Source organism: Neodiprion virginianus, chromosome 1 (assembly GCF_021901495.1).
Source record: "Neodiprion virginianus isolate iyNeoVirg1 chromosome 1, iyNeoVirg1.1, whole genome shotgun sequence".
Lineage (NCBI taxonomy): Eukaryota > Metazoa > Arthropoda > Insecta > Hymenoptera > Diprionidae > Neodiprion > Neodiprion virginianus.
The window spans coordinates 24981952-24995680 of record NC_060877.1 but is presented as its reverse complement, the minus strand read 5'-3'; the positions used below and the strand labels follow the sequence as shown (position 1 = coordinate 24995680).

The 13729-nt window shown below is 47.0% G+C and overlaps 1 protein-coding gene across 1 annotated transcript; it reads left to right on the top strand.

Annotated features, from left to right (window-relative positions):
* The first annotated feature begins 3216 nt into the window (after positions 1–3216).
* LOC124310480 (muscle segmentation homeobox-like) lies at positions 3217–8183 on the top strand. Its single transcript, XM_046774477.1, has 3 exons — positions 3217–4382; positions 6725–6906; positions 7054–8183. The coding sequence occupies exons 1-3, from the start codon at positions 3572–3574 to the stop codon at positions 7303–7305; spliced, it is 1245 nt and encodes a 414-aa protein (XP_046630433.1). The 5' UTR covers positions 3217–3571; the 3' UTR covers positions 7306–8183.
* Positions 8184–13729: the final 5546 nt, after the last annotated feature.

The window sequence follows — 13729 nt, the reverse complement described above, 5'->3', positions numbered from 1 at the left end:
AAAATAAATTCAGTGTTTGCGGCGCACCGAGAAATTAACAAACGCTAAGACAGAGGGCGAAGAAAACAAACGGACCCTGAGTGGCCAGCTCAAACAAAAGACACTCGACCAAGATCATTACTCGTTATCCGTCTGCCCCGGCCTCCATTTGTTCAAACTCGACGTCTTGTTGGCTTAGTCTTACCAGCTTCCGGTTATACACGCCCACGAGAAATTATCTCTTTACGCTCCGGACGAGGGTGGAAGTTGCGCGCGTGACGAATGAGGATAAAAACCACCAACAACAACATGGCGAATAAATTGAACAGATCAAAACGGTAGCTGTTATCCGGATGCAACTGCGGCACGCAGCCATTCACGCGTGTAAAATATTCCAGCTGAACGAAGAAAAAAAGAGAGAAAAAAGCAAAGAAAAGAATCGAAGCACGAGCGGGACTCAATTGCGCGAGAGGAAATCCTGAAATCACTCAAAAAATTCCAGATGAAATTCGGTGTTACCATCGAAGCCGCGGCTGGTAGACGCGTGTTAGTAGCGGGTGGTCCTCATTACGCGAGCATCCCCGGAGCGAAGCTTTCCTATCTATTTAACGTCTCCTTTCTCAGCCTGTACCTGAGTCCAACCCTCTCCTTAAGGCAACGGGCGCGTCTGTCGTCTCTTTCGAACCGTGTTTACATTTAATTATTCACATAGGTATAATACGGGCGCGGATATTATGCAGCGAAATATCTGCCGAGAAAGGACGAGTACCGCTGCCATGTCCGTGACAAGGATCGGGACGACGAAGAGAACGAGAGGGAACGGAGCACGGTTCGGGGAGTGAGAAAAAAATTTGGAGGACTAATAAAAAGCCTCTTAAAATCTCCTAACGAGTCCCGACGCTCAGTGCCAACTTAATTATATCCTGTTAAACAGAACACAAACGTTTACACTCCGCACCCAGCTCCTGCACCCAGCCACCTCAGCCTCCGGCTTGTTCGTCTGCTCGAGTTCCTTTTTGCTTATTTTGCTTCTCACCGTGTGTCTTGTATCGCATCTCCTGTGCAGTTTTTGTTTTTCAATTAATCCGCCTGCAGGTACAACTTCCAGTCTTTTACCTCGGTGAGAAAAAAAAAAACCTGGGTGATAAAACGGGAACAGGTATACACAAATAAATTGAAGAACAGAATTTTCCTCGGATATTGCAGATCTCGTCATCTCTGACATTTTACATGCAAGTATTTCATATTGCCACAGCACGTAACCTCCGACGGTAGACTCGGTTAATTAGTTACTACAAGTGATTATCACCGTGAAATAATCTCGTTCGTTGCACGTTTCTTGATTCGTGCACCGCAACGTAAGAGAGAGAGAGACAAAGAGAGAAAGAGAGAGAGGAAAAAGGCAAAGGTAAAAAATGGCGAAAATATAAGCGAGCGAACACCTTTTGCGAAAAATAAAAAATGGCGACTCGTGTATCACGTATCCCTCGATGCCAACTCGGCTTGGCAATTCAACATTTACCGCCTTCTCCAAAGGAGTGCGCTTGGTTATTCGCCGGGGCGAAGCGCTCAAGCGTTTCATTTTGTATGCGGATCCAAGTGCCATTAACATACTGCTCGAAGATCTGGCTAAGCGACGATGTAATATTCAATTCAACGTGTTAGCTGGTTTTCATCGCGCGCTTTATCGCGCCGTGCTATCGACGCTCGTTTGTTTTTGTTTATCGCCGGGCCGCGATGTGACGTCACGACGCCCCATAAACATGACGGATGTGAAGAACGATGCGATCTGCCCGCAGCCTCCGAACAAACGAGGACCATATTCTCGAATCCAGAACCGAACAAAAATGAACACGGAATAATTTACACACTGCACAACTGTCACCCTTCTGGTCATTTTTCACGGGATAGAATCTCGATTAAACATCCCAAGGTACCTACTTCGATGCCGTTCCACAGTTGAATCGAAGGTACAAATCAAACCGTGTCTGATACCGCAGCTCGCAGAAAGTGTTGCATCAAATTCGGTGACAAAGATGCTAATATTGAAACGGTTGCTTGAAAATTCTGTCCATTGCACGTTGAATGATATTACAATTATGGATTTTTAGCGAGCTTTTTGCGTCTGATGTAACATTCGGTTTTCACTTATACGATATACGTGAAACGAGTTTTGAAGTAGTCGAACAGTGCACAGCTGCAATTAGCAATCGAGTTAATGATTGAGCTTGTTTGCTTGTGTAAGAAAATTATCTGTGACACAAGCGTCACCTACTCACGAACGTAACGATGGTAACAACAACATGGGATTGTGCCACTGAACTTCAAGCGGTAGCTGTATTCGAAGCTACAAAATGGGACTGGATATTATTAATTTAATTGGGTCAGCTAAGAATATATAAGTAAAAATGCGGTTCGCGAAGCATTGTAAGTGGCAGACAATGCAATACCGGTAAGTCTTATCGCACCAACCACCCTTCGCAGCGACCGTGTCTTTTCAATATAGGTACACTTGTTATCGGTGCGGCTAATTGCAGTGTGAAAACCGTAGCCCGTGAGTAACTTGTACCGTAGTTCAAAGCGAGAACCTTGCACGTTCCAGCATTGCTGTAAGTGGTCGTTGAACGTGCATATATACATATTGTTAAGAGAGAAAATCGTTAATGGAAAGTCGGTGAATGTTGGTATATACCGCGTATCCTTTACGGGTAATAAATTGTACGTGCGGTTACAGCGAAAATAAGTAGTGAAATAAATTGACAAGATATCGGTTCGGTGCTAGTCAGTTTAATCAATAAACGTATACTATAATACCGGCGACATTTCTCTGTAGGAAGGAAAGTAATTGAATATGATAATCAGTGAGGGTCTGAGAGGATATTTTTTGCCGTACTTCGCGGCTCTAATTGGTCAATTACACTCATTACCGTCTCGGCAGCGAGAGCACCTCACCCGATTGGATCGCTTCGCGGTTCTACTCTCGCATCCCTACCAGACGCTCCGTCAATCCCCGCGTTCACCCCGGTGACTCTTTGTAAAAATTCACCCCCGGTTACCCGAGCTGGCAACGGAAACTCGATTTCTGGTGGGCGGAGTCTGCGGGACCGTCCCTCAACGGGCAGCTCCGCCTTGCCGCGGTTTCCTCTTCGATTCTACCTCCCACCATTCGCGCTCTCCTCGAAGGAAAAGCGAAAAAGGCAAACCGGAGTCCCGGTGGTCAGGCTTCCTCGTCGTCAGTCCACTGTCAGAGCTCGCCTCGTAAAGATCTTTCCGCAGTTTCTACGCCGCCGCGATTTGGTCCATCGATTCTGTTGGATCAGCCGTTCGCGTACCTCGTGGTAGGTCACCGTATCCCTAAACCTGTGACCGTGATCAGTACCCACTGTTCGGTACCTAACAACTGTGACCCGGAGCAAATATCCCCGCAAAGTGCGCCCCGAGTGAGAAACGTCGAATCTCATCCCGACTTCAACCCCCTCCCCCAAGCCTCAACGGGAAATGTCGACGGGAGCATCGAGCTAGGAAGCTTCGGTGCACCAGGCTCCGAAACCGAGAGCTTAATCTCCGCCGCAGCGATAATCGGGCGTCGATAATGACTGTACTAAGAATGACTTCCCCGGGAACACCCCCTACCACAACACCCGGGTCGCCTAACCGGGCGGAGGCTCCCCAGGCCTCGACTCGGCCCGTTCACCAGCTGAGCTTTTCCGTCGCCGCGTTACTCGCCGACACCAAAAAGCCCACGGACTACTCGACGCGAGTGAGCAGCGCGTCCTCCGGCTCCCCCAGGTCCTCACCGATCACCTCGTGCTCCCCGGTCCACCAGCACCTCCTCAGGACGCCGCCCCCACTTCCTACCAATCTGTCAAAGCACCCGGCCGCAGATCCAAGAATGACGCTCTTCATGCGGTTGGACTCGCCGAAGGATGGCTCGGATCTCAGGACCGCGTCAAAGTTCCCCGAAGCTCAGGAGCTGTCCGGGTCACCGGGTCGGCACGGCGTCGACTTCCGGCTCTCCGGATCGCCGGCGTTCTCCAGCAGCGACCAGCGCACCCCCGAAATCGGGAATTCGATGTCGCCGAAGCACCCGGCGGACCTCAGAATCACCGACAGCTACGTCGAGAGCTCGCCCTGCGGAAGCTCCCCGTGTTCGGAGGGCGATGCCGAGCTTGACATGGAGGACGAGGACGAGGGCAGCCTCGTCGACGTCGAGGAACTCCAGCAGGCGTCGAGTCCGACCCCGGTCAGACCCACCCCCGCCTATCTTGGCGGGTTTCCGTCGCTCGGAGCAATTTCCGGCATGCCGCCGAGCCTTCATTCCGCCGTTTGGGGCGGCCACCAATCCGCCGCTGCGGCCGCGAGCTTCTTTCCGGCTCACTTTTCTCACCATGCTCCATTGAACGGTAAGCTTAAAGCTCCATCTTGATCGTTGATAGTTCGTTGACCTGTGGAGTTGGTGGGGTTTTCATTTGAAGCGTGGTCGTTGATCGACGCGAGCAAAGCTTACGCTCGAAACGACACGTCTGCGACCGACGGGAAGAAATATTGCTAGGCGCTTTTAGGTTAGACCGCGGCAGCCGAGTAGCTTCAGCTTCTTGTTAGTCGCTCGATTTTAATGACAGAAAAGTGGCCAGATGTCGTCGAAGAGTTGTTGTGTCTTTAAGCTTACGTCGAGTTTGATCGTGTTTCCATTTGGTTCGACCCGGGCGAGGTGGATGAGAGATAAGACATTGGCGATTAACGGGTTACGCTTCGAGCTTCTCGATACAAGAGAGGCTGTAATTAATTTGTCGACAAAACACTGCGCGGGGAGGTGAAGAGGAATGATGAGATAAAGACGAAAACAAAAAACTGTTTACGATTCAGATAAAAGCACCCAATTATGAAAGCTCTCGCTTCGTGCGGAAAAAAGAAACACGTGGACGATCGCAAGTCGCTCAATGTTTATTAAAAAAGAGATGTATTTAACAGGCTCGAAACAATGGATGCCACGATCCGAAGGAAATCTCACGACGGCGACCGAAACCGAAAAGTCTAGGTGTATGTATATTATACGTATGTGTAGAAAACGAGAAGAGAGGAAATTGATTTGCGTTATTACCTAATGGTCGGGTAGCGAGAGCTAATGACGGGTTTCCGACGGCAGTTTGGAACTCAACGAATTTTACGTAACGAAACGTTAAATGATTTAATAGTCTGTTTAATTTCTTCATTTGGTACGCGGCGAACGCGGCGAGGCGAGGACTAAATGGGTGGAGGATATACCATAATATTTCGGTTTTATTCCTCGACGATATTTTCATGGTTCTACGCGGCTACGGGGGGAGGCCGAAATGGGGGGGCGGGCGAGACACATAACTCTGAAATACGGCCTCTTGGCGCAAGAGCCCTAACACGTAAGTCCTTCAAACTTTTACACCTTCGTCTTATTTTTCCCTTTACTTCCCCTGTTTTTGTTTGGTTCCTCGGTTCCTTCTCTTCTTATTTTCATCCTTATTATTCTCGTTTTCGTTTCACCTCAATTTCGTCCAGTTTTTTCACCGCGCCAACCTGCGCCACCCCGAAAACAGCTGCCGAACGGTTGGGGTGGCGAATGAAATTCTATACACACGGTAAGAAATTGCAATTCAAAACAATCCCGATGCTCGGAAGCTACGGCCGATGGAGAGGAATGCCTAAGAGATCAGGAACGTGATTTGCGGCGCAGCCCAACTGGATTTGTCCGAAACAATTGACAGATTTGTAGGCGAAACCCGAAGAAGGCTCTGCGGCCAAATCGGCGAACAAACAAACGACGAGATCGCCTTTCTGAATTTCAAATTTCACCTCGACTCGCGCGCTATAACAACGGATATAGCCACCGGTCTTTGTATCGTTCCGGAGGCTGCACGCTAAGGGTCCAATTAGTCCCAAGTATTTGGAATTTCTTTGACCAAAAACGTTCGCGGGGCTTTTAATCTCTCCAATCTGGGAATGTATTGAAAATAATTAGCTGATTTCGCCGCGATAGCAGCCGTGGAATCGGCGGAGCTTAAAACACGAGAGGAGAAACAGAATTACGGTCTCGTGCCACGCCGCTCGATGAACGGCAACGCTGAATTACATTACAGCTGCCGTTAGTGCAGTCGCTGCACTCTTACAGAGCGTGCCCGTGCCGTGTAATTTAGTACTAAGTGCCGTGCCCCGCACACCGACATCGCCTTCGTACAAAGCAACAATAAACTACCTATGATATAATAAATTGTACGCGTTTCAACGGGACGGTACAACGACCGAGTTGACCCACGCTAATCCGTTCCGAGCCCATTACGTATCTGTATTGGAGGCGGATCGAGTTCTTCGCGACGAAGGATCTGCAGACTCGATGCAGCGTAAGATACGATAAGAACCGTTTACACGCCGTCGCGAGTCGATCATCGCCGGTCGCACCGAGACTTCGGGCGGAATTTGCGGTTTCGTTACTAAAAAGTTAATCGGTTTGGTAGCAGGAGGCCGAGGCCTGCGGTTCCGGGGAACGGAAAATTATGAATTATGTACGATATACGTATAGCAGGTAGGGATAAAAAGTATCAACGATTTCTTGTTTATTCAATGCGAAGAAAAACTCGGTAGGATGCGGTGCGCGGTTTTATATGGTTTGGTAAACGGACCTATTAGGGGTATATATTTTCGCTTCCCGACATTGCACCCTTCGATTCGTATTATTTAATTTTTTTACAACAATTCCTTGTAACATATGTTGCAGAAAACGGGGAGCCGGCTAAGATCAAGTGCAACTTGAGAAAACACAAGCCTAACAGAAAGCCTCGCACGCCTTTCACAACGCAGCAGCTACTCTCCTTGGAGAAGAAGTTTCGGGAGAAGCAGTACCTCAGCATCGCCGAGAGGGCAGAGTTCTCCTCGTCTCTTCACCTCACCGAGACCCAGGTAAGGATGACGATCCCTATCTAGGCGTACTCCGAATTACGCCTCGGCCGAGATTAAAGGCCCCTCTCACCGTTGGAGGTGAGATCTTTTATCACCCCTCAAGGTCAGCCCCTCGTCTAACCCCAGAAATCTCCCGGTTCGTTGCAGGTCAAGATCTGGTTCCAAAACCGGCGCGCCAAGGCGAAGCGCCTCCAGGAAGCCGAGATAGAGAAGCTCCGGATGTCGGCTGTGAGGCAACACCACAGTGCCCTCTACGGTGGTCACCCTGGCCTTCTGCCACACGGGAGTCTCTTTCCTGTGGGAATGCTACCGCCATCTTTGTGCGGTCCTCCGCACCACGGTATGCACCAGGTACCGCCGCCACACCATTCGATGTCCCAGCATCAGCACAGGGAATGAATCCTGCAGCAGTGACGTCGCCCCGCGCGGTACAATTTCAGGACCAAAATGTCCTTCCGTTTTTCCTTCGCTTTTTCACTGCTGATATCGCAGTAAGGCGGTCGGGATAAACGCGGGAGTTCGGCAGGACGGAGTTTAGAGGAACTCTCCGCTTTCTCTTTTAAAATATTTTCTCCCGTCTCTGGGGTTGAACTTCTTGGATGAATTACCTCGTTACGTGATCCTGATCCTCGGGTGGATCCGCGTTAGAAAATCTACGTTCACGGCTATGTACGGCAAGCGCAGTTATGTGTAAGAAGCAAGCCAAGGAATTACAACCGACGAAGATCAGCCTCGCCTTAATCTTTCCGGCACAATCGAAGCTACCGATACTGAAACAACTTTGTGTCTCCGATTAACGAGAGATTGTTTGCGGCCCTAGAGAACGACCGGATTATATACGATTCGGGGCGCGAGATCTAGCAGAAAGTCCAACGGGTTGGGTTCAACCTTGTAAAAAGTGTAAATCAAGACTTATTTAATGATAGTAATCGTTGTAAATATAGATAGTTTCAGTCTTACGCATGTATACGTCAGTACGCGAGTACGATTATGATATACGTTATATAACGAGACTAAAATTGTACATAAATTGGTGCCAAATTATTTTCTCTTGTACATATTATAGTATACACAATATTATATATTATACACACAAACGAAACACGTATGAAAGAAATATAGTTTAATTTTGCTTCTCTTTAGTTGAATTCTGTTTTTTTTTTTTTTAATTCTTTTTTTTCTTTGTATAAATGTACAGAGTGACTGTTATATATATATTATAGCGGATTAATAGAGAAAAGAAATACTATTTAATAAAACGTATTATCTGAAATTCACATCCGGCGTTACACGTTTTTCCCGTAATATCCGTTTCTCTCTCTCTTTATCTTCTCTTTCTCTTCCACCTTGCAGTTTTATTATTCTCCTTTCCTCCAGCCTTTTGTCTCTCTCTCTCTCTCTTTCTCTCTCTCTTTCTCTCTCTCCCTCTCACACTCTCCCTGCGTATTTTATGCACCGTACGCGGCTATCGCGGTTTCCTGTACTCAAAAAGATTCGAGACAAGGATTACCGGGTACGCAAGAATAGCTGGCACTGTTCGATGCCAGAGAATAAATTAGCCGGAGCAATTAGTTTCGGAATCGACGGCCGCGGGCGGTTGGTCCCACCATCTTGATTACGAGTTCTTAAGACAGTAGCCAGCACTGTTTGCCGAAAGACCATCCTCGGCTAATTAGCGATGCCCGGAGAGATATCAGGAAACTATGAACCATAAATATACACTTATACGAAATTTCTTCTTCCTACGAAAACTCGCGCGTTTTAATGTCTCAGTGAATTTTAATCGTGCGTAATTGGCCGCTACCGTAGTCATTCGCCTCCTAATTATACCGTCTTGTTAGTCAAACGGTTTTAATAGTTCTCTTATAAATTTCAGACTGTATAATATTATTCGACAATTTCATCGGACAAATAGTTGCGGGGGAATATCTGGCAGCTTGATTAGGGTTGTAAAACAGAGATCGGAATTTGTTTATGTTTATTATACTTGCGTACGTATTACACGCCGATTGCGTTACGTGTGTACGTATACGTGCGTACTTCGTTCGGTTGATGGAGGCGAAGAAGAAAATTTATCTCGTCCCTCTTTGCCTTCCGTCACGCAAACCTACGCATTCAAAGATCGGACCTGCCTACACAACGTAACTAAGGAACACTAAAAACTACGCCACTCGTGACTTCCGGGCATATTCGCGGACACGAGACTAATAGCGATTAAAAATTAAGACGTTACGTGAATAAATTCTGACACGAGAAACCGCGAATTCCGTTCTCTCGATTCAGTCTCTCGATCACGTGACCATTGCGCTGCAAAAAAAAAAAAAAAATAGGTCAACCGTCCAATAAAAGTTTTTGAAAAATTGCCGAAGCAAATTGCCTCGTATAACTAGACCATTTTTTCATTAAACGAAGCCGACTCGATTTAACACCTTATATAGCCTAGAATTAAGTGTAATATCCTTTGCGCGAAAGTAGCAGATTCCGCGCGAGGGGCTTTTGTCTCCGACGATTGTTTACGACCTGTGGATTAGCCGACAATTTCATAATGCGAATTCTGCAGTTTATACCAGAGATTTCATATTCTCAATATTTCGAGCTTCGTATTACCACCCGCAATAACGAGCCACTCTGCCTTTGTTCCGCAAGCTCTCGCGCACACCTTATAACTGCGTTTCAGTGGCGTGCAGCAAAGTATGCAGCACACATTCGCAGCGTTTTGCACATGCACAAGCGTGGCTCGAACACGTGCAAATATCGCGTCGATTGCCGCGCGCTAAGCGAGCGTCCGGCTAGCTTTGAATGTGCCAGCGAGCGCAGCAGGGTCGGAATATGTGGAAAGACGAGATGGTAATCTACGAATAATTAGCTTCGACTGTTGACTTTGTGGCAGTGCTGATCGCGTACATTGCGTCGTGTACACGCCGAGGTGCTCGGCTATAATAGGTACGTATAATATTAGTTTAAACCGCGTGAATTTGCTTTAAATACATTGAGTGAAAAATATGTACCTACGCAACGCGAAAGGAACGGTGGCTTCGTTGGTAGTCAACTTTCATTTTTCATTTTCAACCGAAAACGAAAGCGCAGCGCTTAAGTCGTTCGCAATCTGTGATTGAATCGCGAATCGCGGACTAGCTGCTGCACATTCGAGGGAATTGTAATCGGTTTAACGCAGTAAAATGACCCATTCAAACGTACAATTTTACCGTCCGCTAACGATCCGACCTGCAGTCGACGACGCCGTCCACCTTGACTGCCGTAAGACTGACTTATCGATTAACTATGCTCGATGCGATATAACTCCCAGGAGTCGTCCCGCAGTTAATAAGCGTTGTTAGCGCCTTGTTGTTGTATTCTTCCTCCACGTATCGTGCGTGTTTATTAATTGTTCGATTTCTTGCCTATTTTTTTAAAAACCACCAACTTCACCCCGACATTTTAGGAATTCGAATTTACGACGGTCACTCCGCGAGGATATACCTGCTGTATTAAATACGACGTATAGACACATATTTGTTTGCGGAGGAATTTTTATTCAATTATCGCTTCGAACGAATCTCGAGATTAATATCACGATGCCTTTCTGGGCATGTGGGTAAAATTATAAACATGATTTGTGTCTCGATAGCTTAACGGCTCCGCTTTTGAACAGCAGCGTTTCCTCTCCGGGCGCCGCACGTGAATAATTATTATTAATACACGATATTATTACGCGTTAATCAACGTTGCGGGGTGCAGGTTTAATTTTTAATTGAAATTAGTCGCGGAAGCGATAAATATCCGATCTCCCGTCAACGGGATATTCGTCAATGTTTTCTCTATCCCTGCAACCTGGGAATATTTACATGCTTACAGGAACGTGAACACCTTACCTTACGCACACGAGTAACGGGTGAGAATTTATCCGGTATCGACGGGGAATCTTAATGCTTCTCGTCCCTGCCTCCCTGCAGCTGCAATCCCGTATTATTCCCGAAGAATTTATTTCGCGATAAGAGCATTTGCTAAATTGTTGTTTGTGTTGTGCTAAGTGGACTCAAAGTACGGGCCTGTGTCGGGAGCCGTAGGTGGTCGGCCATGCCCTCCGGCGTTTGCCTCGCCTCGCCGTATCCTCAATTTATCGTTATTGTATACGAGTTCTGAGTGGCCGAAGGTGTGCGGTTTGATGCGATAAAAAGTCTGCTCAATTATGTTATCGACACTTGGCTACGGCGCCAGGTACGCGCGTGGATGCTGCAGGTGGACCAGATTTCGAAGAGAGTTGAGAATCGCGAGGTTGAAGTCAGTGAGGTCGACGCGATGAAACATTGAACGCAAAATCACTGGTACAAGTACCAAGGCGAGTTGGAAGAAGCTGAGATAGTTCCAAAATATGAGTATGGTTTGCTTATTTCACGGTTTACTGAACTTTGGTCAGTCCTTAAATCGAATAATGACGATTTCACGTGTGAAAACGCATCGTTCCACGGACGTGGCGAACTTGAATCACGTCGGGAAACAGCCGCTGGACAAGATATTTGCTCGTAAAACGGCAGGTTTCGTTCCCGTGTCCCATTCTTTGGACGGTTCGAGATTTTGAAAACCCCCTCTTGAGGGGAATAATGGAAAAAAAGAGACATGATACAGTGGGAGTCCCTGAGACTCAAGAGCTAGTCGAAGACTCGCATTGTCCGATCTTTGTTATTGGTCCTATTCAGGATTTTGACTTCTTTGAAAGGGCAACCTGACCGGCGAGGAATTCACTTCAATTGAGCGTCATAATGCGGCGACGCGTTGCTTTCTGGGCTGAAAACTAAACTGCGGGGGAAAAAAGGGGACATTTTTATTTCGAAGAATTGACTCGGAAGAACTCTCAAGCCATGCGGGTGCAGGCTTCTATGAAGATATTAACTCCCGGCGCTCTGTCGCATTTTCAATTCACGGGGAAACTTCTCAACGAATTCACTATACACGCTGATGTGCGTGTCCCGTGAAGAGGGGAGGATGAAGAATAAGTCTTACAATGAGAATTTCACAATGCCGATTGAACGAGCTCCTCAAAAATTGAACACACACCTCACAGCTTATACGGTAGTACAGCCTCTTACATCTAACTCGATATCTTTCGGCGATCTTAGTTTTCGGTTTGCTCTTACAAGGTAGAAAGATATTTCTTCCTGCTTGAACCGGGAAATTGTTCCACCGCTATTTTTATGACATATTTGAGTGAACCAAACGTTGGATTATTATTTTCGTTTTATTCGCAGTCATTCGTCGACTCGACGCCGATTTCATTTCTACTGATTCAAACTGCAGCTAATTGTAGGACTGCATGATTTTACCACACCGAAGTCTACTCGCAAAAGAATATATTGTAGAAAAGTGAAAGCATTCCGTTGAGTTCTGCGGGTTAAGAGGTCCATAAGGTAGTCAAGGCCTCTTGGGAGACTGAAGTACCTTTGTGCCGAGGGTTCTCCTTCATTCCGCGTTGCCGTATTACAAGTTGTAACTTGACGTTACAATGAATCCTCGTAAGCTCGATCGGCATGATAATAATAATTGTTCGATGGCGTGTTTGCTTCAAATTACAAAAATCGCTATCTTCTACGCGTGATCAATTGACCCCGACTCGTAGACGCTGTGCGTGAGAGGAATTTCGGTTTGAAAATATGCGGAGTAATTTTCAGCGCAGGACACATCCTGCCGCTGTTTATCCGACTAATGTTTTTCGCGCCATTTTCTACCCCCGTAGTGAATTTTCCCCCGCTGCGAGGGTGCAGAGAAGCGCGCGTGTGCAGCTCGATCGGGGAAAATGAACATGGCAACGTCAAGCGTGTGTGCGAAAGTACGACGCCTGTGTGCCAAACGATGCGAGCTGGGGCGAGTGTGTTGGGGTGGTTATATCTGATTGTCCCTTGGGGTGGGTGTAATTAAACCCAGACCGAAATTGCTTCTGCTTGACGGGGAAAGTTTTGTCCTCGAAAAATACGGGGGCGTGAATAAAAGCGGGCCGACTGATCTTTGGACATCTTCGAGACCCTCAATTGAAACCCCGCGTCACTTGTCGTGGTGTAAAAAACGGAGAAATGCCGTTAACGAAATTTTGCCACTTTCGTTTCCGCCTCTTTCGAGCCGCTAATGGTGGACAACAGTTTTGCCACCCCCGTTGTACTATAATAATTAACGCTATTATAGCATTTAATTGCCCCGAGAGCTTCCACCACGCTGCCACCGCCATCTTGTTTTTATCCCTCCGGGGACACAAAATGGCGGCTAATCTCCTTTGGCTAAATTCAACTCCGCCTAAGTTCACCGCTGATACTCGAGACGGCTGTACCAAATTGACTCTGACTGTACCAAATACTCGCTGGAGCTTCGAGCGAGGCGTCTTTGGTTTGCCCAAGAAACTCACCCGGAACAATGAAGATCTTGCCGTTATGATACAATGAGACGCATAAGTCAGGAAACATTGTTTAACAGTGTAATAGGAATTGATATCGCGCTGGGATTTCTGTTATGTCTCAACCATTGTTTGAGTAATTGAGGAGTTTAATCTCGGCAAAGACTTACTCGCGTTATACACAACCAACGACGTCTGAATCTGTGACCGTTCCTCTTTCACGTTTCGTGAGTATAATTGGCTCGATAGAAACCGCCGAGAAATTGAATCACCCGTCGGCCAAAGTTTCGTCAAAATCAATTCTATAAATCAAAATATCCTTTATAACGGGTAACCACATCAGTGAACTGCGTGGTTTTGGCGACTCTTGCCCAATGCAAAGATGAAATCAATTTGTCAATAATCCAATGAGAGTAGAAAAAAATCGACTGATAACCATGTCGC

Bases quoted from the DNA above. Each gene is read 5' to 3' on its own strand.
- LOC124310480 (XM_046774477.1), top strand. From the start codon at position 3,572: ATGACTGTACTAAGAATGACTTCCCCGGGAACACCCCCTACCACAACA. The intron at 4,383-6,724 runs GTAAGCTTAAAG...CATATGTTGCAG, and splicing joins TCACCATGCTCCATTGAACG to AAAACGGGGAGCCGGCTAAG. The intron at 6,907-7,053 runs GTAAGGATGACG...GGTTCGTTGCAG, and splicing joins TTCACCTCACCGAGACCCAG to GTCAAGATCTGGTTCCAAAA.